The 26,366-nt window shown below is 38.5% G+C and overlaps 1 protein-coding gene across 1 annotated transcript; it reads left to right on the top strand.

Annotated features, from left to right (window-relative positions):
* Positions 1-576: 576 nt before the first annotated feature.
* LOC145770286 (mitochondrial inner membrane protein Mpv17-like) lies at positions 577-26,366 on the top strand. Its single transcript, XM_082581883.1, has 6 exons — positions 577-670; positions 5,183-5,292; positions 5,577-5,657; positions 19,871-19,999; positions 22,395-22,447; positions 23,258-26,366. Exons 1-6 carry the CDS (start codon positions 595-597, stop codon positions 23,337-23,339), a joined length of 531 nt encoding a protein of 176 aa, XP_082438009.1. The 5' UTR covers positions 577-594; the 3' UTR covers positions 23,340-26,366.

Raw genomic sequence — 26,366 nt, 5'->3', positions numbered from 1 at the left:
TTTTTCTACATTACATTGTGTCCTCATTGAGAATAGCTTAATTTACATCTCTATAAAGAGTGCTAAAAATTGGAATGTTAAATTGTTATTTCAATTGATTAAAAGTTCAACATAAACATTAATGCTAAAAATTCTTGATCAATGTCATATCGAAATCATCACATTCCTATGCTAGAGAATAGAGACACAAGAGTAACACTTTGATATGAGTTAGAGGTTACACTTTGCTGCACTAGTACTGTAGGGAATCAGTAAAACTCCACTTCATACCTCAATACACAGTTTCAATTTTTATGGGAAATTACATACCAAAAGGATTGGATTTTATTTGTGGCGATGTTTATCAGGACAAAATTTTTCTGGTTAAATGTTTTCTACATCAGTAGTACTGTAAGTTCTGCCAGAAAATAACTAAGATTCATGTCATTCAGATTGGAATCATTCTAGTCGCAACATAATGTTGTGAACTCTACTAATGCTCATCATCCAAATAATATGAACTGCTGTAGGCTATCAACTATAATATTTTTAATTACATGTATATTTGTTTTTCAGGCTAGGTTTGTTTGTCTGTACCTAGCTATAAAAGTAAACATGGCTATGAGGTTGTTTTCATTTTATCGTGATATGGTCAGAAAGAGGCCATTTGTCACCCAAGTGGCAACTGCAGGTTATAAAATTGATTACTATGTACAACTTGTAAAACACACAAATGGTTTGCACCAGTACCACTTTTTATGAGTTTGTTAGGATACAGTAGTGCAAAAACGTGCTGTTTGTAAAGTAACAGCAGTTTTAATTATTTTAATGCTTTTTTTAATTTTACAGCATGAAATAAATGTTTTCTAGGGCCATTTTAGCTGCTGATGTCAAATTTGGCCATGTTTTGTGTGCAACTTTATCCGTTTTGTTCAATTTGGACAGTTTGTAAGCTTTTAAGCTAAAACACCATTATGAACAGTCAACACTATGTATATAAGGTAAAACTGGTGTTATGATACGGTATGTTAATACAGTGCAGTAGCTCAGCTTGTTTAGTTCAAAAATAAGAAATACTGTACCATTGCGGAAAAGTAAATTATTTCTGTACTGGAATTACACATTTTGTGTAAGCTTTTAAAAAAATAAACAGTCAATTTTTAGTTCTGCGAGATCTGTGCAATTGATTCTTCTCACTTTAAATATTTCTAAGAAAATTATAAGTTTACATGCGAAAAGTGCCACGGTGAAGCAATGGTAGTTTTAAAGCCAACTGCTGACAAGCTTACAATTGGTTACCCAGAATTACGCAATTCAAAGGCTCTATGGATGCCTAGTGAGAGTGCAATTGGCCCGCAAGAGTTTCTGTGAGCTCATTCCTATCCTTAGACAGGGATATTCCCTTCTGTAGCCGCAGTCACATGTACAATATGTGTGTGAGGAGTGTCCTATTATATGCAATTGAGACCTGGCCAATCACTGTCAAGAGTAAAATCGGCTATGTTGCAATAACAATGCCTTGGTACGATGGATTTGTTTCAAGCACCATTCTGATCGAGTTATGAATGAAAAGCTGAGATTCAGACTTGTCATCCACCAGTTTAAAGACGTCATAAGATCGAGAAGGCTGCGTTGGTACAGACTCATGGAAGAAGTTGCGTCGCTTAAGGAAATTCAGGCCTTTTACTTCCATGGAAATAAACCTTGAGAATGTTCTAAAAAGCGTTGGCTCGACAAGATCTGCCGCTAGAAGATATTGTTTCGGTCGACCCTCAGGACCACGTCGCATGGAGAAATGTCATCAAAGCAGTTTATTAGCAATATGGGGAACAAGGATCGTTAAATTATATAAATAGATAGAGATTATCTGCGGTCAATATTTGATGATCTTGTAGCGATAGTTTGCAAACCGGGGTCTGTGAGGAAGCTTCAAGAACTCTGCACAACATCTTTTAAATTTTTCCGACTAATGAAATATTTTGGCCAATCACTCCTGTCGTTTAAAGAAATCTTTTGAGTAAACCACTTTTTCTCAAATTGTGACTTTTCTCTAGGGTTTCAAAATTAGGACATACGCTTACAGTGTCAGACATAAACGAGATCCAGCAATGCTGGATACGTTTAGCCACTAAAGTCATATCGAGGTAGCTCCACGCTCACTTTAAAGCTATGTAGGTTACATATTAAGTTTTTAACACGTTTTTCCAATCCACAGTTTAGAATGTATTGTATAAATTGGACATCATTAACAATGCAAAAATTCACTACTTTCCAAAATCACATTATGAGAAGCATGACCAATAAAAGGCTACTTGACCACATGAAAATAGAAGATCTTTGATTATGACAAAGCAACATCCAATTGCAGCAACAATGAAATCAAAAGTTCTAAAACTGTTCAGCCACAGTAAAAGATCAAAATTCGGCATCAGCAAAGTTTGCACAGAAGGCAAAGTCAAAGGAAAGAGAAAACATGGCAGACAACCAAAACGATGGCAAGACTACATTCATATGGACAGAGATGGCTGGACCCAATTTGGCGTCACTGGTCGAGTGGTCGAGTTAGCTCAAAGTCGCCACTATTGGAGACAAATAATCTATGTTGATGCGCAATCTGCTGTAAATGGTGATAGCGACTGATGATGATGAAAAGAAACGTTTAGATCAGTGGTTCTTAACCTTTACTAACCTGCCGAACCCTTACGCCAATCTGCAAGCTTTCGTTGAACCCCAAATTTTCGCTGAATCACAAAAATGAAAATCTACCACATTTAATAGTAATACATTACTGTATCAATGAGACTTCTGTTGTTGTTTTTCTGTGACCAATAGTGAGATTCGAGGCTTTGTCTCAGAAACAGCAATTCTCATGCCATTTTCGTATGCAAGCCGGTTTCGTTTTTTTTTTACCTTAACATCCACCAGAATAGAGAACGCATGCTCGCATAAATAAGTAGTTTCGAATGGCATGAGAACTTCAAGGGCAACTTTTGTAATAAGAAGATAACTTTTCATTTGTTGGCACCAAAACATTTGAAAATTTGTTGTGTTGAAGTTTTTTTTTGCATCTTGCTTTCTTGAAGCTGGATAATGCAATTCAAGTAGCCTATGGACTGTTTATATCTGCTGCTGTTGAAAAAATTGAAAATAGAACTAAATTCCTCAACAGTGAGAGCCCTGCTTGTGTCGTTCCATGCAAAAAGCAAACTTGAGGAAATTCAAGTTTTGAGAAAATGAAGTTTATTTATTATCATGTAAGCCGCAATCAAGTTTCGGCTGGACAATATTTTCCAAAAATATTCTATGATATACCATTCAGTAGGCCGTGTGTTAATGTTTTAGAGGACGTTCGCACCGAACCCCTGAAACAGCTTCGTCGAACCCCAGGGGTTCGATCGAACCCTGGTTAAGAACCACTGGTTTAGATGGATAATTGCAATGGGTCTGAACCGAGGTCCCCACATGTTAACGCATCAGTTCTTTGCCATATAGTTGGTTTGATAAAACGAGGTACTAATAATTAGATCAAGGACGTACTGTACTGATTTAAATGTTATATATAGACTAATTTTATTATACTGTCATCTCTTTTTTTTTAATTCTTTGGCTTAAAAAGTGATGGGGTCCTCCATTATTTCAAGGAAGCAAAAAGGGTCTGCCAGGAAAAAAAGTTTGAAAACCACTTTATTATGGAACAGTATTCGCCAACTGTACAGGGGGTCATCAGTAGTTAATGATATAACTTCAAACAACTGTATCTAACAAATGGTAGACAATTTTTGAGTGATAAACATATAATATTATTGTCAAATAAATAACTGCAGACAGTGCACCACCGTTTCGCCTTCTGGCCTCCTCAGTGCAGTAAACTGGGTATGGCCACGGAGATATTGTCAAATCAATAAATATTTCGGAAAAACAAGTTTTACCTAATGTGTCTGCCATTTGCATCGATAACAAGTCGGAGACACTTCGAAAAGGACCTGCAAGAGTCACAATTAACTCTTTGAGGTATTTAGGTCCTTTTTTAGATTAGCCTTCAGCGCTTCCAAACTTTGGTGGTGCTTAGTCGAAACCTTGTTTTCCAGGTAAGACCAGATGCCAAAGTCTAGGGGGTTCAGGTCTGGGGATAAAAGAGGTCATTCTTCCTTGGAAATGAAGAACGGCACATTGGCTGAAAGCCAGTTTTGCGTTCTCTTAGCTCCATGTGAAGGGACAGAATCTTGTTGGAATGACCAATTACGTTTTTTGAAGTGTTTCTTTGCCCAAGGCAACATTGAACCCTCAAGAATATCATTTCGGTAATTTTCTTGGTTAATTTCACTCTTTGGTCCACAAAAATCAATAGACTCCTTCCTGATTTGTTGACTGCGGCCCACACCATCACTGATGCCGGCGCCGCTCCATTGTCTCCGAGTGACTAACCAGGATTCCACTTCACCATCTCTTGACCAAACACGATCATTCTGACTGTTAAAATGATGCTGGACATCAAATTCCTTCTCATCGCTGAACGCAAGGTTTGGCAGCGTTCCTCCTCCTTCAATGCATGAGAGCAGAATTCTGGATCTGGAGAGACGTTTGTCAATGGTATAGGCATTTAGCAAACTGTTTCTTCGTGTGTTTGAATGGGCTCATCTTCAGATCCATCCTGAGAACTGTGAACATGGTTCTATAGGTCACGTTTGCCTTCTTTGCCAATATTTAAATTGGATCTCTTGTAACGTTTATTATTAATGACCCTGTATTCGCAACAGTTTTAGTAATCCCTGACTACGTTTAGTAATCCCTGACTATGTTCATATGATTAATGTATTAACGTTTCAGTGGTTATAGGCCTGATATTTTATGTTTAAAATGTTTTGAAACATTACAATTTTTAAGTAGAATTAAAATTGACTAAATGTAATTTTGAACATGGGTCGGCAATCTTTTGAATCCTTTGAACTAGTTAAAGAGAATCCATAAACTTATCATAAATGTAACTATTCTGTGCAGTAGTCTATGTCTGTAAAAAGAAATCTTATCTTTCTACGTCCGATAACAATATGCCTTATGGACCATTGGACCAATAGTATTCAATACATTAGGCCATAACCAATACAGATTGTGACTCGGTGGTTGCAGACCCTGGATTTCATATGCTTAATTTCTTAGCTAGGGCACTAAGTTTACATTAGTCCAATAATGTTTTTGTGTTCAGGTGTTCTATGTTCTGTTGGAGACATCTTTGCGCAGGCTATTGAACAACGGCCTCCATGTTATGACTTTAAAAGAACTGCTGTGATGTCGATTTGCGGTTTCTGTTACTTTGTAAATAACGTGATTATTCAGTATCATTTTTAAAAGCTTTTATTTACATTTTACTAAATGTGTGTTTAATGCATGCACATTGCACAGTGGGTGCTGTATTATATAAAATACAACTGTCTGTCATAATCAATGCAATGAGTGATTACTGGTATGTTTGAAGCAGAAGTCTTGATCACAATTTATATTAACAAAGGCTATTTCTATGTGAATAAGAAATGTTGTCATGGAAACTACAACACAAAACAGATCATGTTACAAAACCGAATAAAAGCTTTCTCTTGCAGGGCCCTGTCGTGTCCACTTGGTTGAAGGTTCTGAACTGGCTTAATTTTCCTAGGGTAGCCATGACTGTTGCTTGTGATCAGGTAAGTTTAGTTACATCGTTTCTTTAGCTCTTAAACTGTGATTACTGTATTATAACACAAACAGTGATTGCTGAGCTAAGAACCCCGATGATCGAACTTATTGAAGGAAAGTTCATGATGGAGGGCTATCTTCTATACTTGACATTTTCCATCTTTCATCCCATACCCTGCATGTAAGTACGAGGTCAAGCTGAAGATGTCAGATACTGTCGTGTATGGTTGTAAACTTGTAACACAAGCATTACAACCGTACTCAAACCACTTTTCCAATTCTGTGCTGTTTTCTGGAACTTCTGCGTGTACCATGTCTGTTCCAGGCTTAGGAGTTGATGCCCAGTTCATTCGCCACTCAAAAAATTGTTTTGTGACTGAGGTATAATTTTTTCATTAAACTACATTTCAACGGCATTTATATACTTCTGTGTTTTTTTTGCTTAACATCGAGGTTTCGCATCCATACAACAAGATAGTAAAAATATATCACGTTAATGCACTAGGGTGGTTTGAACAATATTTTTTTTGCAATTTTAATATGGGGGGGTTCTGAAAACCTGGCAAACCTTTAAAAAACAATATTTACACAATTTTTTTTGGTAGGCCCCAAAACCCAGCCACCTACCCCCATAAAGGTCACAAAAGGTCAAATTCTCTAACTTGGTCACCACTCATAGTAGAAAGTCAGTTTTGGTGTCAAAAGATGCAGAATACCTACGTTTCTATGTGTCATAAAAGAAACTTTTTCTCTAAATGCATTATTTTTAAAAATAATTCAAAAACACACATTTTTTAGGGTATATGGGACATTCCATGCCAAACGTCCTGAAAATCATAAGTTTCCAGTTTGACCCACTTCGATTTTTCTCAAACTAGGTCAATATGTTATTTGGAATGATATAGCCATGTATTACAAATTTTAGCTCAATATCAATTATAGTTTTGGAAATATGATGCTTTAAAGTTTTAGGTCCCCCCTAAACTTTACCGCATTTGTTTTTTTGGACCATTTTTATTTAACCATATCTTGTGCTCCAAAGGTTTTATAAGGCTTATGTTTTGTAAAATGGTTCACTCTTAGCTATATTACATGATTGCATTGTCAAAATGCAATTAATTTGCAGCATAGTGGAGTAATCAAGCCTCAAAGTAGCTCTTTTCTTCACCAAAGACAAATTTTGTGGCATATTTGAAGTCGGTAACTTTTTTTTATGAAAAGTAGGATGGTTATTATATTTATCATGAATGTTCTTTTCTTACCAGATAACAACTTCACCAAGTTTGGTAAGTAACACTACATTTATTAGAAACTTACAATGCATCAAAATATGCACCCAAAGCAAAATAGCCAAAATAATGCCATCTTGTGGTGTAAACACACCCCCGTAAAAAAGTGTTGACAAAACAATCTTTTTTACCGTTGAAGAACATTACCTAAGGATGAAGAATCAAGGAATATCAGTACACTGCAAGGATGTGTCAAAGATTATTCAGTTCTTTATCACAAATATGTTTAATTACAGGGGGTTCTTCCATTTCAGCCAAGTTGTTAATTTCATGATTAACAAACTCTCCGAATCGGACTCGCCGAATAGTAGCAGACCCGAGTGGGATACCTACTCACTAGTACAGCGAGTAATTGCGATTCACTAACCATAACGGTGTACGCTAGCCATTTAGACCATCCAATCAACTATGTTTCTCAGCAGCCTATGATAGCATGAAGCCTGACGGTACACATGCTGACCAGGCCCGTAACTAGGAGGGGCGCAGGGGGGGGCGAAGCCCCCCCTACAAAAATGTTGGCACCCCCTGGAAAAAAATGATGTTAATTAGCTCTGTTTGCTGACTTTTCAGTTTTATATCCGATTTTCTTGTGTTGTTTAATTGTAAACATTGTGTGTTTAATGGTGTGGTCGAATGTTGTGTTAAACAGACTCGAGATATATTGTTGGTTAGATCCAGAGTGCACCAGTTTCCAACTGAGCAAAGCAGTGTGATAGCCGATCAGTCTCCTGAATACTGTGCAGAAAGTTGACTGCCAAATACACGCCTTACTGATTTGTGATTTCCTGGTGATGGAAGAGTTAGCCTAGCCTACTATTTGCTGTAGGAATGAAAAAGGAAAGGGATCTGAGAAAGTTACTGATGTATGCTGTGATAGACGACATTGTTTTGGAGATGAAACTCAGATTTGGTGACAATTTATGGTTTTACACATCTGTTCGTGCCCTTTCAAGAAAAAATGAAAACTTCTTGGATCGTGAATCTCTCATTCCATTAGGCCAGGGTTGGGACTATCGATTACAAATCGATATTCGATAGCGTTATTCTTTACTTTGTCACTATCGAATCCGTGTTTTCTTTTCTTTTTCAAATAAGTATCGATTAGCTGGTATTCTTTACTTTTTTGTGCGTTGAATCCGATATTCAATATTCGGTACTTTTCTGTAAAGTTTACAAATAAACAACGTAAAATAATAACCGAATTCCACAATTTTATTAGGCAGACTTTGAAATTCGATTGAAAGGAGGAGCGAATTTTTTTTGCGGGGAAACCGCATCGCACATTGGTATACCACTGAAGATCTGACCAGAAAGTATGCTTGCATTGCTTTACGACGATTGACTGGAAGATGCGCATTTGATGTTTTGGCTAAGCTGATTGAGTGTGTTATCATGGAATTTAAACTTAGTGGCAAAATAACTCATTATGTGACAGACTCTGGTTCCAATTTTGTCAAGGCGTTAATGGTAATGCTTGCTTCAGCAGTTTGGCACATTACATGACTGCATTTAAAACTGTGTTTGTGACTCTTCTCAGAAGGATTATTATTGCATAACTACATTTAAAACTATGTTTTGTTACTCCTAGTCCTTTGAGTGGGAAGTCTTTTTCACTTCTTTGACTTTTTTTCAATTTGTTACTGCCTTGAGCATTCAGAAAGAGTGGTGGAATAATTTTTTTTCAATATCGGTTAGCCTACTACATTCTTTATTCTTTACTTTTTTTTCTAGTATCGAAATCGGTTAATTCTTTACTTTTTTTGGCACTATTGAATATCGGAATATTCTTTACTTTTTCACTATCGACTCCCATGCCTGCATTAGGCCTATATACGCAACTGAAGATAGATATTCCTTCAGAGGCGGAATTGCAAGTCGCAAAACAGTTCCTACATGGCCGTGTGGAAGTTGCAAAATTCCAATATATTAGCCTACTGCAAGAACTGTACAATCAACCACTGGCATTCCCGAATGTATATTAACTTGCTGCTACTATGGCATCATTTGAGTCCAGGAGTGCGGTTTGTGAGAGTGGCTTCTCGGTCTTATTTCAGATAGACAAGCCTACACGCAGGTCTATGATCCAGACGAGACAGGCGAACTTGGTCCTGTTGGGGTTTCAAAAGAAAATGACCGAGAAAATAGACCTGGACGTTTTTGTTAATAGACTCAGTGAAGTCCACCAACGTCTTCTGTTAAGGTAGAACCTAACCTGTCTATGGCGAGAATATATTTCACTGATGGTGTGAAATACATTCTCAATATTATCCTTAAAAGATTGATCTTGAAGAGATGATTGTTGATTCTGCACTAGAGAAAAAGAGGTGCAATGTAGGTTACACATTGTACAATTATTTACAAAACGATGAGTGACAGGTGCAGCGGCTGCAGCCCTATTTGATCATAGTTAAATGCCTATTTTCTATGTATATTTTGTGTGATTTATACAGCGCATTAGAGGAAAATGCAAATAAACTAAAACGAACTCGAAGTTCATGAAAGGATTAACCACAGAAGAGTCAACTACAAAATCATAAATTTTTATTTCACTGCGGTTTCTATGGTTATTTTTAACCATTTTATCGCTAGTTGGTGGTCGGATCCGGATCGGATGTTTTAAAAATGATTTTGTTTCTCAATTTCTATGCTGTCGTCATTATAACTGCTTAAGCTACAGTATGTAATTGACTCTATAATGCCAGTTTACGCTGCTGTTTCTATGATAATCTATGCTAATGTAAACGCTGTAATACAATGAATGTTTTTGTGTAGATATACCACATTGTGTACAAACACGTGTTCGTACATGATACTTAAGGTAAAAGTTGGACCCCTCTGGAATACTTTTTGCCCCACCCTGGTGCTCCAAGCTAGTTACGGGCCTGATGCTGACAGAATGCTCAGTAAGCAGTTTCGGCAACCACTTCAATGGTTAACTGTTTTCCGACAAAGCTAAACAGTAAACACATTTTATCAAGGCTATAAAGAGTATAACTATAAATCAATGGAGATGTGACCTAATTTTACTAAAACTTAGCGCTTGTTTCTTTTGTTATCCATGCCATGAAAAGCCATGGAGAAAAGAAATAAAGGTTATGAATAGTGGACAAGCACAACAAAACGTGTGGTTAAGCAGCTGCCCAACAATCCCAACGGTCGGGGTATAAGATTGAATGAAAGACGTTGTTTCCATCTTCCATCGTGATGTTTTCTTCCTTTCCTTGATACAAATCTTCCATTCCATCCCAAAACATTTTCCATATCTTCCATCTGAAAATTTTTAGCTAAATTTCAGCTAAAAATTTAACAGGGGTATTTTTGTAAGGGTTAGAATACTTCTTCATCGTGTATTACACGGCCGTAGCCCAGAGCATCACGCAAGCTCTTGCTCTATCTTTGAACTCGGCCATATCCTGTGCAGAGCACCTTGCTTTTAGGTCAGGGCATTCGAGTAGATGTTGCATTGTTTGCTCCTGTCCGCATTTGCAACTTGTGCTCCCCATGGAATACACCCAGTGTCTCATCAAAGTTTTACACCTGCCAATGCCAGTTTTTAAGTGGTTGCGGCATCGCCAATACTTCCACGGTTCACGCTTTCCAGGAGGAAGGCCCTCCAGTTTCCACGGGTAAGAGCTCCATATTGGTCAATGTCAGTCTGGCGGCCAGTCCCTTAGGACTGCCATAGTTGAACCCGCACATTGGCGGCGACATCGTCTTGACCTAATGGGACAACTGAGGCAAGGAAACTTTTCTTGACTTCAGACGCCTGTGTGCTGGAGTTTGGCCATACAGTGGGTGTCTCAATTCCATGTCCTGGTAAGATCTTTCCTTTCTATTGGTCACGCTTCGGTTAGAATACCAGCTGGTGTTAGAATTAGAAGACCTATATCTGTGGTCTTGTTTCTGTCCAACTTAAAAATTTGGTGTGCAAGGAGCGCAGTGAGGTTTAATACTTTGGAGTGGCTATTTTCTTGTTCTGTCAATTCATGTAAAACATTAGGGGTTCCCCTCTCACTTAGATAACTGTTCGGTTTTTTCGATGTCTTCAAATGTATTCTCAGCAAGTTGTTTGGAGTTGGTGAAGCATAGGAAGTTAGGAACGGCTGCTTTTGTTTGTTTTGTTTTTGGCGTGATTTCTGTCTGGTGTTTGTGTGGGGCAAGCTTACTCTCCTATTGTTTAAATTATATTATATAAGTTTGAATATTATGTAAATATAAGGTTACATCAAGTATAGTTATTACTCTCTAAAACCTCTAGGCTACAGCCTGTTTCACGAGCCAAATTGGTACTAATACCTGAAAAAGATATTAAATGTTATAACCTTAATTTAATCTGCAAAAAAACATCAGAATTGCGAAGGGCTACCTCCATCGGTTACCACAAAAGCCTCAATTGATTACTGTAAGTAATAATAAAAGTCAAAAGACGTTCAAATGGAAACCAAACAGATTGATACCAATACTAGGATGCATCAGGAGCCCCGACCATGCAATTTTTATTTCTATTGTTTAAATTGTTAGGCTATATGAATTAGAATGTGTGGTAAAATATCGCTTAATTTTTCCAACGTTTAGGTATGCCACACAGAGCATAAAGATTGATCCAGTACAGGCCCTGCAGGGTTGCCACTTAGCAGATTTTATTGCAAAGTTTGAGAAATTTAGCAGAATTTTAAGCTGTTTAGAAGCGAAATTTTGAGTTGGCAGAATTCTTAAGTTTGGCAGATTCATAAAACTCATAAGATTAGTTGAATTCTATTGAATTTGTGACAAAATTGTGGTTCTATCTTGTTGTTTGTGAAATAAATGGTGTTTATGTTATTCGGTTTTAATCATTTGCTTTTAACAAAGTAACTATGGCATCTAAAAATGGAAACCTTATTAGTTTATTTTAGGGGGTTTCATTTCAGTTTCTCTTTGGTATTCAACATCCTAGTTTTCAGATAGATATCATGTGCATTTAATTTTCGCTTTGTAAATCCTCCATTTTTCAGCATTTTCTGTTGCTTGAAATTTCTTTTCTTGTGATATCAGGTGAATTTTTAACTAACAGTGATTGAAGTAAATATAATATATATATGTCTTTGTATGAGTCAATTTCACCACCAACTCTGTTGAAGACGAGTAGAACAGGTGTGAAATCACCCACCCAAACACCAAAAACTTGACAATGTTCAAACATTTTTTTTCTGGGCATCCCTAGTTATGAACCTGGAACAGACCGTAAAACGGGTGAAATAGTTGCAAAAGTTTCAGCTGATTTGATTGAACAATGGGACTGTTCGAAGTGCGTTGTAAATTTAGTGTTTGATACCACTTCAAGTAACACGGACATTGGACAATGACATGTATTGGCGGCATGTATTAGCCTGCAGCAGAAGTTGGATCAACCCCATTTATAGCCTGGATGCAGGCACCGCATAGGTGAAGTGGTGATCACTCATGAATTCAATGAGCTAAAAATAGAGACATCAAAATTCCCTGATGTGATGTTGTTTGTAAGACTACGCAAAAACTGGAGAATGATTCCACATTGCTCGGCTGAAAAACTAGCTAGACTGGACATATCTAATTTTGATGAAGCAAAAATATTAGCATTACAGCTGAAAGAAGATGTTCTCAGGTTATGCAGAGCGCAGGAGAAGTTTAAATGTGATAAATATAAAGAATTTATTCATTTGTGCTTGGGCTACCTTGGTCCAAATCAACCAGTCAATTTCACGAGGCCGGGTGCTTTACATAAGGCACGTTGGATGGCCAAGATCATATACATGCTTAAACTAAGCTTAATGGAACACCAGATTGCCAACTTACCTGCCGGTACCATAACTACAAAACAGCAAATTCCGAAATTAAGAGAAATGACAAATTTTCTTGTACCAGTACTTGTCTATTGCATTATTATGGTGGTTATCTTGTCCGTCTGCTTTTGATGCTCCTTATAATGACCTGACATTCATTCATGTTTTCTCGTGCTATGCTAATGTGAATAAGAGTATTTCTCAAATCGCTCTCCAAGCCTTTTCACAACATTATTGGTATTTGATTCCAGAAATGATACCACTGTCGTTGTTCAGCTCTAATGTTACTGACTTAGAGAAAAAAGCTATCTGTGATGTTATGTTAGCAAACAAACCTCTGGATACTGATAAATTACCTACTGGACGATTTGGAACAGGACATGGGAAACCTGTATTCCCAACAAACACTTCCAAAGATACTAAACTATCTGATTTAGTTAAACAGGATTCTTGGTTCATTTTTTGACTTCTTAAACTAGATCCTATGTTTCTTGGTGTGAGTGTCAAACAATGGTCAGATCTAGACTCCTACCAACAGTCATTGTACAATGCTATGTCCATAAATGTCATCAATGACTCTGGAAAGAGGGGTGAAGTTTATTTCTGACTTTTGTCGAGCAGCCAAAAGTGAAGGGCACTATCAAAGTGTCATACAAGTAGTTGAGAATGATAGAAAGATAACCCCTATGGGACCGTTCAAATATTATGTAATGCTATCGAGGGGGGGCTTATGAAAAGCGTTACGTTAGCGTCACATCGGGGGGGAGAAGGTTCAAGCAAAACGTTACGTAACGCTCTCTAGTATGGTAGTTTATTTGTGCTGGCTGGTATCGTCGTTCGGATACTAAATTAAGCTGAAATCATATCCAACAGCACCAACAAAATCTCTATCAAGTATCAGCTACGATACTGCAATTCCCGTAATTCCATACAGGTTCTAAGTCAGGGACGGGCAACATACGGCCCGCAGGCCGGGACGGGATTTTGCACGGCCCGCAGACAGGTTCCGGTCTTTACATAAATGTGGCCCGCGGCGCACTCTGCCGTAATTTACCACTACTTGCTTACTACGTCAAATAATCGGAATGGCCCGTTTTGGTGAGTCCGATTCGGTGAGTCCGATCCCTTAATGGGGGATTTTTTCAATTTTTTTTTTAAATTATCGGGTACCGTAGCCTAATTATCATTGCGTTTTAGGGTTAGGGGTTAGGAGTTAGGGTTAGAGGTTAGGAAGTCACCGAATCAGACTCACCGAATCGGGCCATTCCGACAAATAATAGTGATTGTTGGTTAAACTTTAGTTCTTTGTGTTTTTAGTTTCTTTGTTAGAATTAGATTTTGAATTTACACTAAATATTTTCCTATGGATTTTGCCAAGAAACGTAAAGTTGAAACGAATTTAACAAATATGCTCAAGCGCTTTTTCACACAAGTCGGCAAGAAAGCAGTAGGCTACCGTATGTTTGCTTTGCAATGAAAGTGACAACTTTGATCGACCACAGATGTCTCATTGACTTCAGCAGCTATTGAAGTACATTACGTTAATTGTTAATAAATTCATTAAAGACTGTTTTTGGTCTTTATGCTTTAAACCAGGGGTGTGCAACCTCTATTACAGGAGGGCCAGATATAAATAACTGGGTGAAACCGCGGGCTACACGTTTATTTAACATATGATTTCTAGTAGTTGCAGGCACAAAAATGTAGTTTTTTTGTTATTCATGTTATTCTTATGGCATTATTAGGGGTTATCTCCTTGCAGAAATCTTCTTCGTTGTATGAGCTTTCTTCCGGACTATATGTTAGGGCATGAGGTCATCAGCCACTCGACAGTCTCATCATCCAGGGCCTTCAGTCCAAGCGTTCCATGTGGTGGTTGATGGATTGGGCAGTCATGGACGACATGGTCTACTGTTTGATCTGTGGCACCACACTCGCATCCTGGTGAGGAAGCCAGGCCCCATCTGCACATATCTGAATGAAAGCGACTGACGCCGGTTTGTAGGCGGTTAAGTTGGACCCACGCAAGTCTTGCGAGGGACATTCCCGGAGGGTGGGGATTGATGTCGGGTAGGAAATCACGGAGTTGGGAGGTGTTGTTTTGCCACTCCGTGTTCTATGTGTAGTTCGTCCAGTGTGCCGCACTTATTCCAAAATCTTCAACGTTGTTCAGAAGCTGTCGTGCGGCGGGTGCAAATGGGCGTCTTGATTTCAGTCGCTGCTGTTCTGCAGGTAGGCGCTGGAATGTACTGTGGAGGAGGTGGTCGGGGTCCAGTGCGTGACGAGCAAGGGAAATTGTGCTTGCAGAAATAATAAGTTAAGACGCATAAATTTCTGAAGAAAACTGCTGTTTAAATTTATTGTCACACCGTCTTTAAACGAGTTCAGTGAGAAGTTTGCAGTTGGCTTCTTTTCTCGACGACTTTTTCCAAATTTACTTTAATGGAAGTGCTCGCAATCCGAAGTCCATTTTCCAAGTGTTCGTCTGTCAGAACCGATCGATAGGGACATTTCATGACGCCCATTTTAGAAAAAAATTGGTCGTACAAGTACGTTAAGCCAAAAAGAGCCATTTTTGAAGCCATGGATTTTTTCAAATGTGAAAAGCCATCTTAGTTGATATGTTTTTGGTAAAAATCGCCAAGATTTATTTCTAAATGTACTTTGCTTTCAAGTTTGTTTTCTTTTGAAGATGAATCAGTTCAAGTTGGATATCAGCTGGTGCTTTGTCAATGTCTGTGTTGAATGACGAAGAGAATATACCAAATAAATGTTCATGAGATTTGAAGTCCTTGAAACGAGCCAAAAGTTCATACAACAATTTTTCAAGTTTGGTCTGCAAATTCAGTTTTCTTCTCAGGATGCATTCCATAGTCTCTCAAAGTTGGAAAGAGAAAAAAATTTGCTGTCTGTACATGAGCTTTCCAAAGTCTTAATTTGTTCATGATGCCTTTTATGTGACCAATGACCATACATTTACGTTAAACTATAATTATAACATAATTATAATAATTATACTAATAATTAACACGTTGCGCGGGCCGCACACACTTCTAAATTGGCACATCTTCGCGGGCCGCATTTGGCCCGCGAGCCGCACGTTGTACACTCCTGCTTTAAACTTAAAGGTGCACTGCAACGAAAATGCATGGCTTTTGTATTTGTAGATCTTTCTGAAATAAAACGCTTTTCAACAATTTTTTTATTTTTTGTGTTACCATTAATTAAAAAACCTTTTTTGATTTGAATGATTCTCATAATTCAAAATTTTTGATGACGTGATTGGCTGGCAACGCCGCATCCAAGGTCTACTGTTTTTTACTTCACAGTGTAGATTCAAACGATCTGTTATAGCCTGATGCTGCGGGTTCTTTTTGGCAATATCAAATTACACTAGCTTTCGGAACACAGTTCCCTAGTCATGTGCTATGACGAATGGTGTTGAAGTCAGTGAGTGGTTTTTTAAAATGGCTCTTTGTTTTAGCTTGAGGCTGCCGGCTGTTGAGTTTCTGTGCTGTTAGGCGTTATTGCTGTGAGGTTTTGTTGGATTAGTAGATTAGGTGACGTAGTTCTTCCCTTTCGGCGCGGTTGTTGATTTTAGGATTTTGTTTGCTAATGAATATGGCCTCTTTGAAACGTAATTGTACCGCGTCATTTTCTCTTCCAATAATTTTAAATTCAAAGTCTGCTTGGCATTGTTGTTGGTGATCAAATACCGAACTTTTATCCGAGCTGAGATGTTCTTTGAGGCGGGAATGGAGTGGGCGAATCGTGCTGCCTATGTAGCTTTCCTTGCATTTTTTACATATAATCTTATAGACACAGTTCTTGGTGTTGCACATGTTGTCGTTCCGTAGTTGGCAGTTTTGCATCCGGCAGGGTTCGGGTTTTTGTGGTTTTTTAAGTGCGTTTCGGAGGGTTCGGGAGCGCCGAAAGAGGCGGACTGGTAAGCTACTGTTTTGCTTGAAAACACAAGGAACAAATCGCGTAGGCTACCGAAACAGCGAACAATTTTCTGCTAAGGGAGTTTTTACGCCCTTAAAATGGTGGCTTCTGGTATGGCTCCCGGTTGTACTAACCGGGGAATCGTCAAAGGGGTATCCTTTCATCGTTTACCTCTGAATAATGACGACAAGCTGAAGAAATGGATCTCGGCGATGAAACTCAAAGACCCACCTGTAAACAAGCACTGCGTGTGTACAGCAATCATTTTCCGGCCAGCGATTACCAACGTAATCTACAGGCAGAGCTACAAGGCACCAAGTCCAGACACCTGCTCATCCCTGAAGCTGTTCCTTCTGTCTTTGATTTTTCAAGATATGTGAAAGCCACTGTCAATGCAGTAGCCTACCCACAAAACTCGATCGACCTACGTACAGGTCTGTGAGTACGATCAGGCGTTTGGATCGAATAGCAAAGCGAGAAAACAACAAGACTTTGAAACAGTTTTGGTTTTGGCTCACACAGAGTCATTCTCCTGGCAACATTCGCTTCGATTATTGTCGGCATGATGGCACAATTACCACACATAAGCCTACACCAAGGGTCTCAAACACGCGGCCCTCGTGGACTTTTGGTGCGGCCGCGGTGCATTTTTAATCTATGAAATAACTAACTATTAAAGTACCGTAAGGTACATATTTGTTCTACAGAATTAAATAAAATGCACTATAAAATTGCTCAAAAAATCTGAAAATGCCCATCAAACTTCCCCCGGACTTTTTATCACTGCTGTCGCGCCATTTTATTGCGTGCGAGAAACTCGTATTGTTACATCACAATCACATTGCCTATTCACTTATTGTGTGGTCATTGCAACAGTAACCTTGGCATTTGCTGAATAAAGTTCTTCAAGGGTTAGTTTTTTCGCTTTTTTTCAAACTAGATTGCAAGATTTATGCTTCCCAGGTACGTCGTTTTGTTTGCGCTCTTTTTTGTTTTTTCTTTTGCGTTAGCGTTCTTCTTGTGTTCGCACAGTGTTTTTTCATCTCTTTGTTTTTACTGCTTTTTCTTGCAATCTCACTTTCTTGGAGGGCTCTTACTCCGTTTTTTTATTACGTTTTAACTGTGTTATGTTGTTTATTGACTTCTTATTGTATATTGCGGCCTTCGGGTTAATTTTCAAGTGTCTATTTGGCACTCATGGCAATTTAAGTTTGAGACCCTTGGCCTACACCAATGAAAATTTTCCATCCGCTTGCTGTAGGCTACTAAACGTTTTCAGTAGGTACATAACGTTTTAATTCCAAAAAAGAATATAGCTAAAATTTCATGTCTCAAACGTAAGCTTTAGGTGCATACAAACCAAGATATTTTATCAGCACGTGTTTCCACGTCATAATTTTGATATAAACTGGCAAAACGGGCATTGTAATAGAAAAGCGTCACGTGGGGGAGGGGGGGTTGACAAAAACGTTACGTTGGCGTCACATGGGAGAGGGGGGTCAAAAAATCGGAAAAACAGCGTTACGTAATATTTGAACGCTTCCTAACCTCAGGAAACGAAAAGTAGTAGGTTGATGATGTATGGCTGATTGGACATTCCATCAATTAATGCTGGTGCACTGACAGTGTTTACTGCATTACTAATTTAATCTGTTTTGTGTGTTTACTGTGTCTGTATGCATTTTTTACTGGTCTTGAATGTTTGTGCATTGCACGATTTTGCATCCTACCCTGCTATACAGGATGGAATCCAATCATTATGATATTCTAAATATCAATTAGCATAAAATATTGTTCCGTACACGCATACTATAGTGGCGTTAAATTCAGAGTTGTGAACTAAAACGTGACTTTTGGGGTTAAAAGAGGTTAAATTGCACAAGAGTTACCGTTTAATAACATTAGGGCCATGTGGCATACCTAAATGTTCACGAAACTTTATAGCATTTTCACACACTGATTTACTCGGGTCTGCTACTATTCGGTGAGTCCGATTTGGTGAATCCGATTCGGTGAGTTCCTAACCTCTAACCCCTAACCCTAAAACGGCAATGATAATTAGGCTACGGTACCCGATAATTTAAAAAAAAAAATTAAAAAATCCCCCGTTAAGGGATCGGACTTACCGAATCGGACTCACCAAAACGGCCATTCCGGATTTACTCACCCAGTCTAACAGTTTAGGCAATAGAAGAAATGCGTTGTTGGTAGTTTTAAAAATGTGGGGCAGCTGATGCACCCTAACCAACACCATACACATTTGGACGTTTTAATTGAGGCTTTGTGGTAACCGATGGAGGTAGCCCTTTGTAGTTCTGAGGTGTTTTTTTTTTCAGATTAAATTAAGGTTATAACATTTAATATCTTTTCAGGTATTACCGATTTATTGCTTTTGCATATTTTTCAAGACCTTCTGATGATCCCCTTTTAGGGTGAAATAGGCTTTAGAGGTTTTATAGTAATAACTAATAACTATATTTGCTGTAATTCGCTCTGCTTGACTTTTTGCTTGGCATTGAGCACTTTTTGTAGTATTATTAATAGTATTTATTGTTTAAATATAAGTTTAAATTATATCGTATGTGGGCTTATTTGTAGCATACGTTTCATTTTTGTATTTACACATTACAGGACAATATCTGTGAGTATATTCTTTTGTGCTAAAGCAACGAAAAAACAGCTTTCACTCTACCATAGTGTATATTGCTTCATAAGCAATGTAGTTTACTTTGTTTCAACCATCCTATTTTATTTCATAAGTGACTGTAGATAGAGTGATCTGTTTCAGCCTAATGCTACTGGATCACTGTGGTAATAGCGGTTTTTCACAAACTTTGGGTTGAGGCTGCTGCGAATTTGCACACAAACTACCCCGCAGTAGCCCCCGAAAGCCAAAGAAAAGAGTGCTTATAAAACAACAATACTCTGATTCCAACACCATAATGTCATTCATGACTAGGTAACTGCGTTTTGAAAACTCGCGAAAAAGGCGATTAACCACTATCGCCACAGCGACTTCTCAGCATCAGGCTGAAACAGATCGTTCTATCTACACCTATGAAATAAGTAATGATCATGCTGCTAAAAGCGAAACTCAATCTTTTACATCTTATTTTAGTTTGGCACAAGTGTAGTGCATACATCTTCATTATGGCTTGTAGTGCACTGAACTGTATTCTTTTATAGACTTTCGGCGCTCCCATTATATGCGCAGGATTTGTTTTCCTGCACCCAATCTTATCTGGAAAGGACGTGAAAGAAGCAAAGAATATATTTAAAACTACTTATCTGGGCATTTTGAAGAAAGGTTGGATGGTAGGTTTAATTAATTCTTCATACTGACTCTTCTGCACTCAACATTTTGAAGCATGGTGGTGTTTATAAATGTTGAGATGATACTGACAAGGCCACAATAAATTTTTTCCATGTCATGGGCTCATATATTTGGGTTCTAGTTGATTGACGTAGCTCAATCGCAGATTCGTAATGCTGGCAAAAAGTGTCATGAAATAGATTTTCCAAGCGTTCCTGGACAGTTTGCATGTGCTTTCACACGGAAAAGCGTTTTTATTATACTTAATTAAAGGCATATAACTAGGCTTGAGATGTTTCAGCAATAAATATTGTGGTGATAAAGTGTTATATTTGCACATTGCTTCTTTGAACTAATTGGATGAGCACCTCAGCTTTAAGACGTGATTGCAAAGCTTCACTATAAAATAATGTTCAAATATGGTTGTTTTAAGCAGGGTTCTCAAACGCACAAGATGCTGTTTTATTTATTTATCTTTTTTGGTTTGCTGCGTATTTCTGAAAAATGACAAAAGTTGATAAAATCTGAAGAAATGGTATAAAACATGAAGATAAAGTTTGCACAGCATGGGTGTTTAATAGGATAAAAACCTTCGTGTGGATTTTGGTGTCATTTGCCTAATTTTCTCGGTAACTTCTGACAATAGAAAAAGGCCAAGTATTTTTCTGCACCTCCAACTTTTGAACTTCCTACTTTGTTTTGTTAGTTTCGTGATAACTTTGATTGTAACATATTTAAATAATTGTAATTACACTATATCTGTAATTGTATATATATTGTAATTGTACTACATTTAATCTAATTTTTCTGTTTTTGTTGCCGATCATCTGTTTATTGTACAGCAAAATTAGGTACAAAGCATTCTTTTTGGGTGCTTGGTATGACACTTGCTTGCTGTCTTCCGACCTAGAATTAAATGACCATTTTATCCTGTAGTGCCCGAGAGGTTTCTCTCTGACGTCACGCGCTTCACTGCACTATGAGCGCGCATGCTGATTAGCAGCGTCCGCTACAATCCCTTGCAGTTTAAGACCGCTGATACACACATCTGTGAAGCATGTTTATTAAGTGGTTCATATTTTCCGGTACACGACATCTGGGCGAGCCCAACTGGACGAAACCCACTTGGGTGAGACCATCTGGGCGACGAGCCAAGTGGGCGACAGACCATGTGGGCGACGGTACCGAAAGTTTATCCGTTCGGAACGGTAGTAGTGACCTATATAATTTATCTAGTTGCTTTGTCACGGTTTATCGTGAAGCTTAAGAGAAACCTCTCAGAAAAGAGACAAACGAAGGGCCAAAAGTGGTTGACGTCAGTTATGAACGCTCCCTTACCGTTTTCGAAACTTGTCAGTAGTCGTAGTCGGCTGCATAGCCGTGTGGTGAGAACCTTGGAACGGCAATCGAAAGGGCGCCGATTCGACACCGCTTAAGAGCATGCGGCTGTGTCTGTGGCAGGACACTTAAAGGCATGCCTGAAGGTGGACACGAAGATTGGCTTCCTTGCCTTCCCGTCCACTTAATCTAAATCTTCAACCACCGGGTGTAGGGTCTGCTAGTATTCAGCGAGTCCGATTCGGCGAGTTCCCTATTGGGCAATTTTTTGAAAATCCAACGACGCCTTCTGTAAATCTAACGATTGAATATTATTCAATATTCAGACATTGAATCAATAATACGAACTGTTAGGCTAATTGGGTTCTTTGAACAAATCAAATGGCTTTTGTAAATGTTTCTCAGGTATAACCTACAGTATACCTGGTCAGCAAAAGTTCCCTTTGTACACGATTTCAACGTCTGACGACGTTAAAACGATGTAATTGCCTTTACATTACATTCAAAAGTTTTGTTGACATCAAATATTCTTTGACTGTTTTGAGTTACAGCATCGTTTTGTGAAAAAGGTTGTTTTGATGTAAAATGTATTTGAAATATCATATAAAATCAACAAATAGGTTACTTAAAAAATGAATGACATGACGAATGACATAAACATGACGCATTTGTTACTTTTGTTACTTTTCTGGTTTCTCTTGAGTTTCACGATAAATCGTGACGCCGCATTCCGCAAAGCAACTAGATAAATTAAATATGTCACCACCGTTCCGAACGGCTGAACTTTCGCTACCGTCGCCCACTTGAGACAAAACAAAAATGGCGAAAATATGAAGTACCCTAATCTTTTTACACAATCACATGACTTAACAATAGTTTAAGAAATTGTGGAAATACAATTACCGCGTATTGGGGTTTATTTTTTACAAAAAGATCTTTTGGTTTATGGTTATCAGTGCTTGTTGCAGTTGTTAAAAGCTGATGTGTTGTGTTCATACAAGCAACACGAACTTACGTTTAGGCTACTAAGATGTTTATGGTCAAGTTTTGTATTTCAAGTTATGGATTCCCGCACAAACCATCAACTTCTATTTTGTTCCATTCGAGTTGAGGTGAGATCGTAGCTAGATGTACTGTATGTTAAGCAATTTTAGGCAACACTTTGTATTGTGTGTTTTGAACTTGCAAAAAATTACAGACTTTGCTAGCTTTTATATAGTTAGCCAGAACATACATGACTCTGAATTTAGAGAACAGTTTTCACAAACTGCACTTTAACAGTTCCATTTTTTGCAATGTTTTGCAACTGCAGCAGAACTGCAAGTCTTTCCTTAAAGCTACTGCTTTCTTTAGTGCCATCATACGATACTAATTAATTTTGTGATCAAGACGAGCATGGTGTCGATGTTGGTTTTATTTGACATCATACGTAGTATAGCTCACTGCCACAACATCGACATTGCCATGAACATTGAACAGCGCCCTGCGCACAGTGACCGGATGCCTGCGTCTCACACCATTGGATTATCTCCCCATTCTTGCTGGCATCCAACCTGCTGAGCTTTGTCGCGAAGAAGCCACTCTGTCTCTTCGTCGACGGGCATTGGAGCCCAACCATCTTCTTCACTCCAAGGTCTCTGCTCCTTCAAACAGGCACCAATGATTGCACTATTTTTAAGCCACCTACTATAGTATAAGGTCTGCGCGTCATGGATGATGTAGCCAAAGACTGGCTGCTCTCTAGTAACTTTTAAGTGTAGTTCGCGAACATCATGAATCTGGGCTAGTAAAAGGATAGACCCTTGGCCCCAGAGGCTCACATGACGATGTTAACATTTTCAAGTTTAGAAACTTAGACGGCCCATTGTAAACTATTGTTGTAAGTGTGTTTGATGATTTGTGAACCAAGATTTGACTTTCAGGTTGCTCTACATCCAGGCAGTTGCTGTGGCGTGGAATACTTTCCTAAGTTATCGTTCCAATGCTTCTCTAAATAAGCAATGACACGTCCAACTTCGCATACTTCAGAAATGGATTGTTAGAAAACTTTTTCCTCCGTTATTTTAAGATTATTCAATTTTATATGCAGCCTGAGATTTCTCGTTTTAAAGTTTTACTTAAAATTGCAAAATTTTATTTTTACTCGAGATTGTAGCCTGCGTTCTTGATTTTGCTTTGCTACTTTTAACGCAGGCTAGCCTTTTTTTGTGCGTTCAGTTGTTCATCGTATCAAACTTAAGATGGCTGTTAAATCTCCATCCCAAATGGTAGCTCACGATACGTTACGGTAATTGCGTGTTTCAATCTCAGAAACTGCAGGGTGCGGACAAAGTCCTTGGACTGCTTTAAAGTGTAATATTTCTGTAAATAGTGAATAAAATCGCAAAATATTTTAAGCCAAGACAGTAACTAACAATCGTACAAAGTTTTATTCAATATGTTACCTCTGGCCTGAATAACACGCTCAAGTCTACTTCTGAAACTCCCTACCGCTTTACGTAGGGTTTCTTGGGGTATTTTGCCCCATGCTTTTTTGAGAGAGCACTTTAATGCCTCAACTGAGTCATGGGATGAAGCACAGGCATCTGCCTCCAAAATGGACCAAACACAAAAGTCCATTGGATTCAGGTCTGGTGATGAGGGCGGCCGAACTTCCTTGCTCCAGAAATGAGGAAAATGGTGCTGGCACCATTTCTGGGTTTTCTTGGACGTGTGGGATTCCATTTCTCGGACGTGTTTTCACCGTCTTGTTGGAATGTGAATGGCTTCCTTTTGAAGTGTTTCTTAGACTCTGCAGTCTGCAAGGGCAGGAGTCAAACTTGTCTCAATGTACGAATTAGTGTTTACTTTACCGCCTTGTGGAACAAAAGTGAGACCTCCAGGTTTTGGAGACAGTGGCGGCCCACACTATCACAGAAGACGGTTTCTGGCGCAAGAAAACTTTTTTCATGGAGTCAGGAATGTCTGCAGAATTTTAGAAAGGATACGATCATTTTGTCGGTTACACACTGCTTCGACATTGAACAATCTTTCATCTGAGAAAATGATATCTCCCATGTCCGTACCTGACATCATTTTGTTCAGATGAATTTTAGCTCAATCGAGTCTCTTTTCTTTTTGGAGGTCTGTGAGGTGTTTGCAAGTTTGTGTTTTGATGAGGACAACTTCAGATCGGTTTTAACGATCTTCCTGATCGTCTTTTCTTTCACATCCATTTCGCGAGCCATTTTCCTCATTGGATCTCTTGGGCTTGCGGCGGATTTTGGCTCGAACCGCATAAATGACCTTTGGGGTACGAGAAGTTCGTGGTCTCCCACTTCGAGGGCGATCTTCAGCACTGTTCAGTTCTTTAAGCCTGCTAGCAGTGCGTTAAATTGTTGATTTCGGTGCTTCAAGAAGCTTTATTATCTCTGAATTGGTCTTGCCTGCTCGATGAAGCTCAATGATAGTTGCACGTTTATCACTTATACTCTAAAATAAAGATAAATTATGATAAACTGATGACACATTCTGAAAGATAAGGTTTGATACTATAAATACGCACTATCAAACACTTACCGTACTAAATCTATTTAAGGACATAGTAAATTAAAATTTAATTTTAGTCCAAGGACTTTGTCCGCACCCGGTACATTATGACTTACGTTTACTGGATAGTGGATAGCTTACAAACTGCGGTGGCGAACAGTTGTTGCTTTTGTTAAATATGTTTAATGTATTGTAGCTTACGTAGGGGAGACTGGGGTAAAATTAGTATCTTTTGCTGAAGTTGCTTTTTACAAAAAAAGCGATTCGATTTAGAAAATTCTAATAAGTACTTCTTACGTTTGAAAGTTCCGGTCTCTGGTTGTTGCCATTTGTTTTAAATCACTTGAATTACCGAAACTCACCACGGGGAAGATGGCAACATGAGTCCCAGGGTGAACTGGAAGCACCCGTGAATTAGCTACGTTTTAGATTGAGTTTGATCACCATGTGATTTATATGCGTATAACCCGGCAAAAAATTCTGGGGTGAGTTGAGCAATTCCCCTGTCAGTCTGTTTTTATAATTCCGAGGCATTTGCTTAAGTTTAAAACATAACACTGTATTCTTTATTTTGTCCAATGAAGCTAAAAAAATATTGTGTACGGAACTTTTAGAGAAAATAAAACTTTTATATAGCCTGAAGTTCCGTCTTTAATCATCAAAAACAGTGCCGCGCCGACTTCGCATCCACGTTCATTGCCAGAGAGAACAACGCTGTACAGTTGCGCTTCAAAGCGGCCATTTTCATAACCAGGCAGGTACCAAAAATCAACAACCATGTCGAAAAAGAAGAATTACGACACCTAAACAATTGGTTCGACAAATTTAACAGTAGTCCCAACTCGACAGAATTCAATCATGACAGCAGCCTCAAGCCGAAGAAAGGAACCTTATAAAGCAACTACACACTGACTCCAACACCATTCGTCACTAGTGATGCATTGCAACTCCGGCCTTCGGTGATATCTACTTCATATAATCAGTGTTCTAGCTGATCGGTTGTATATCACTCTCACCAAGCGCTCTATAAGATTTAGAGTCTACTATGACAACTACGCATGATTAGGGAAATGTATTTCCAAAACTCGTGACAAACCACTGCGAACCTGCAGCATCAGGCTAAAACACGTCGTTTGTTTAAAACTTTTGTGAAAAAAGTAGCAATAAAATTATTCAGATTTTTGCCACCGATAGAAAGTTTGATTTTTCGACAACAATATTAATTGCACGGTTTGCACCCCATTGTAAAATGCTATCCTCACCGACTTAAGAAATAAACTGACTGAAATGGCATTATGAGTAATATGTTCAGGACAGAGAAACAAGAAGTTCTGTGAAAAACAGGGGTCGCTCATTTACCCCGTTGCACACTTTAACCCAGTCTCCCCTACAATAGGATATTTAATTATTTATATATCATGTCGTTGATCTTGTGCTCCCAATTTAGTACGGTAGTTCTAAACAACTGTGATTTAGCCCATAAACAATAAACATACCTACCAG

This window comes from Aplidium turbinatum, chromosome 5 (assembly GCF_918807975.1).
Source record: "Aplidium turbinatum chromosome 5, kaAplTurb1.1, whole genome shotgun sequence".
Taxonomy (NCBI): Eukaryota; Metazoa; Chordata; class Ascidiacea; order Aplousobranchia; family Polyclinidae; genus Aplidium; species Aplidium turbinatum.
This window is presented reverse-complemented; position numbering and strand designations above follow the sequence as displayed.

What these genes read in the sequence shown, in the direction of transcription:
- LOC145770286 (XM_082581883.1), top strand. Translation starts at nt 595, where the DNA reads ATGGCTATGAGGTTGTTTTCATTTTATCGTGATATGGTCAGAAAGAGG. An exon ending in TTTGCGGTTTCTGTTACTTT is followed by an intron (nt 5,293 to 5,576) that starts GTAAATAACGTG and finishes TTTCTCTTGCAG; the next exon opens with GGCCCTGTCGTGTCCACTTG. An exon ending in TTTTGAAGAAAGGTTGGATG is followed by an intron (nt 20,000 to 22,394) that starts GTAGGTTTAATT and finishes TTGTATTTCAAG; the next exon opens with TTATGGATTCCCGCACAAAC.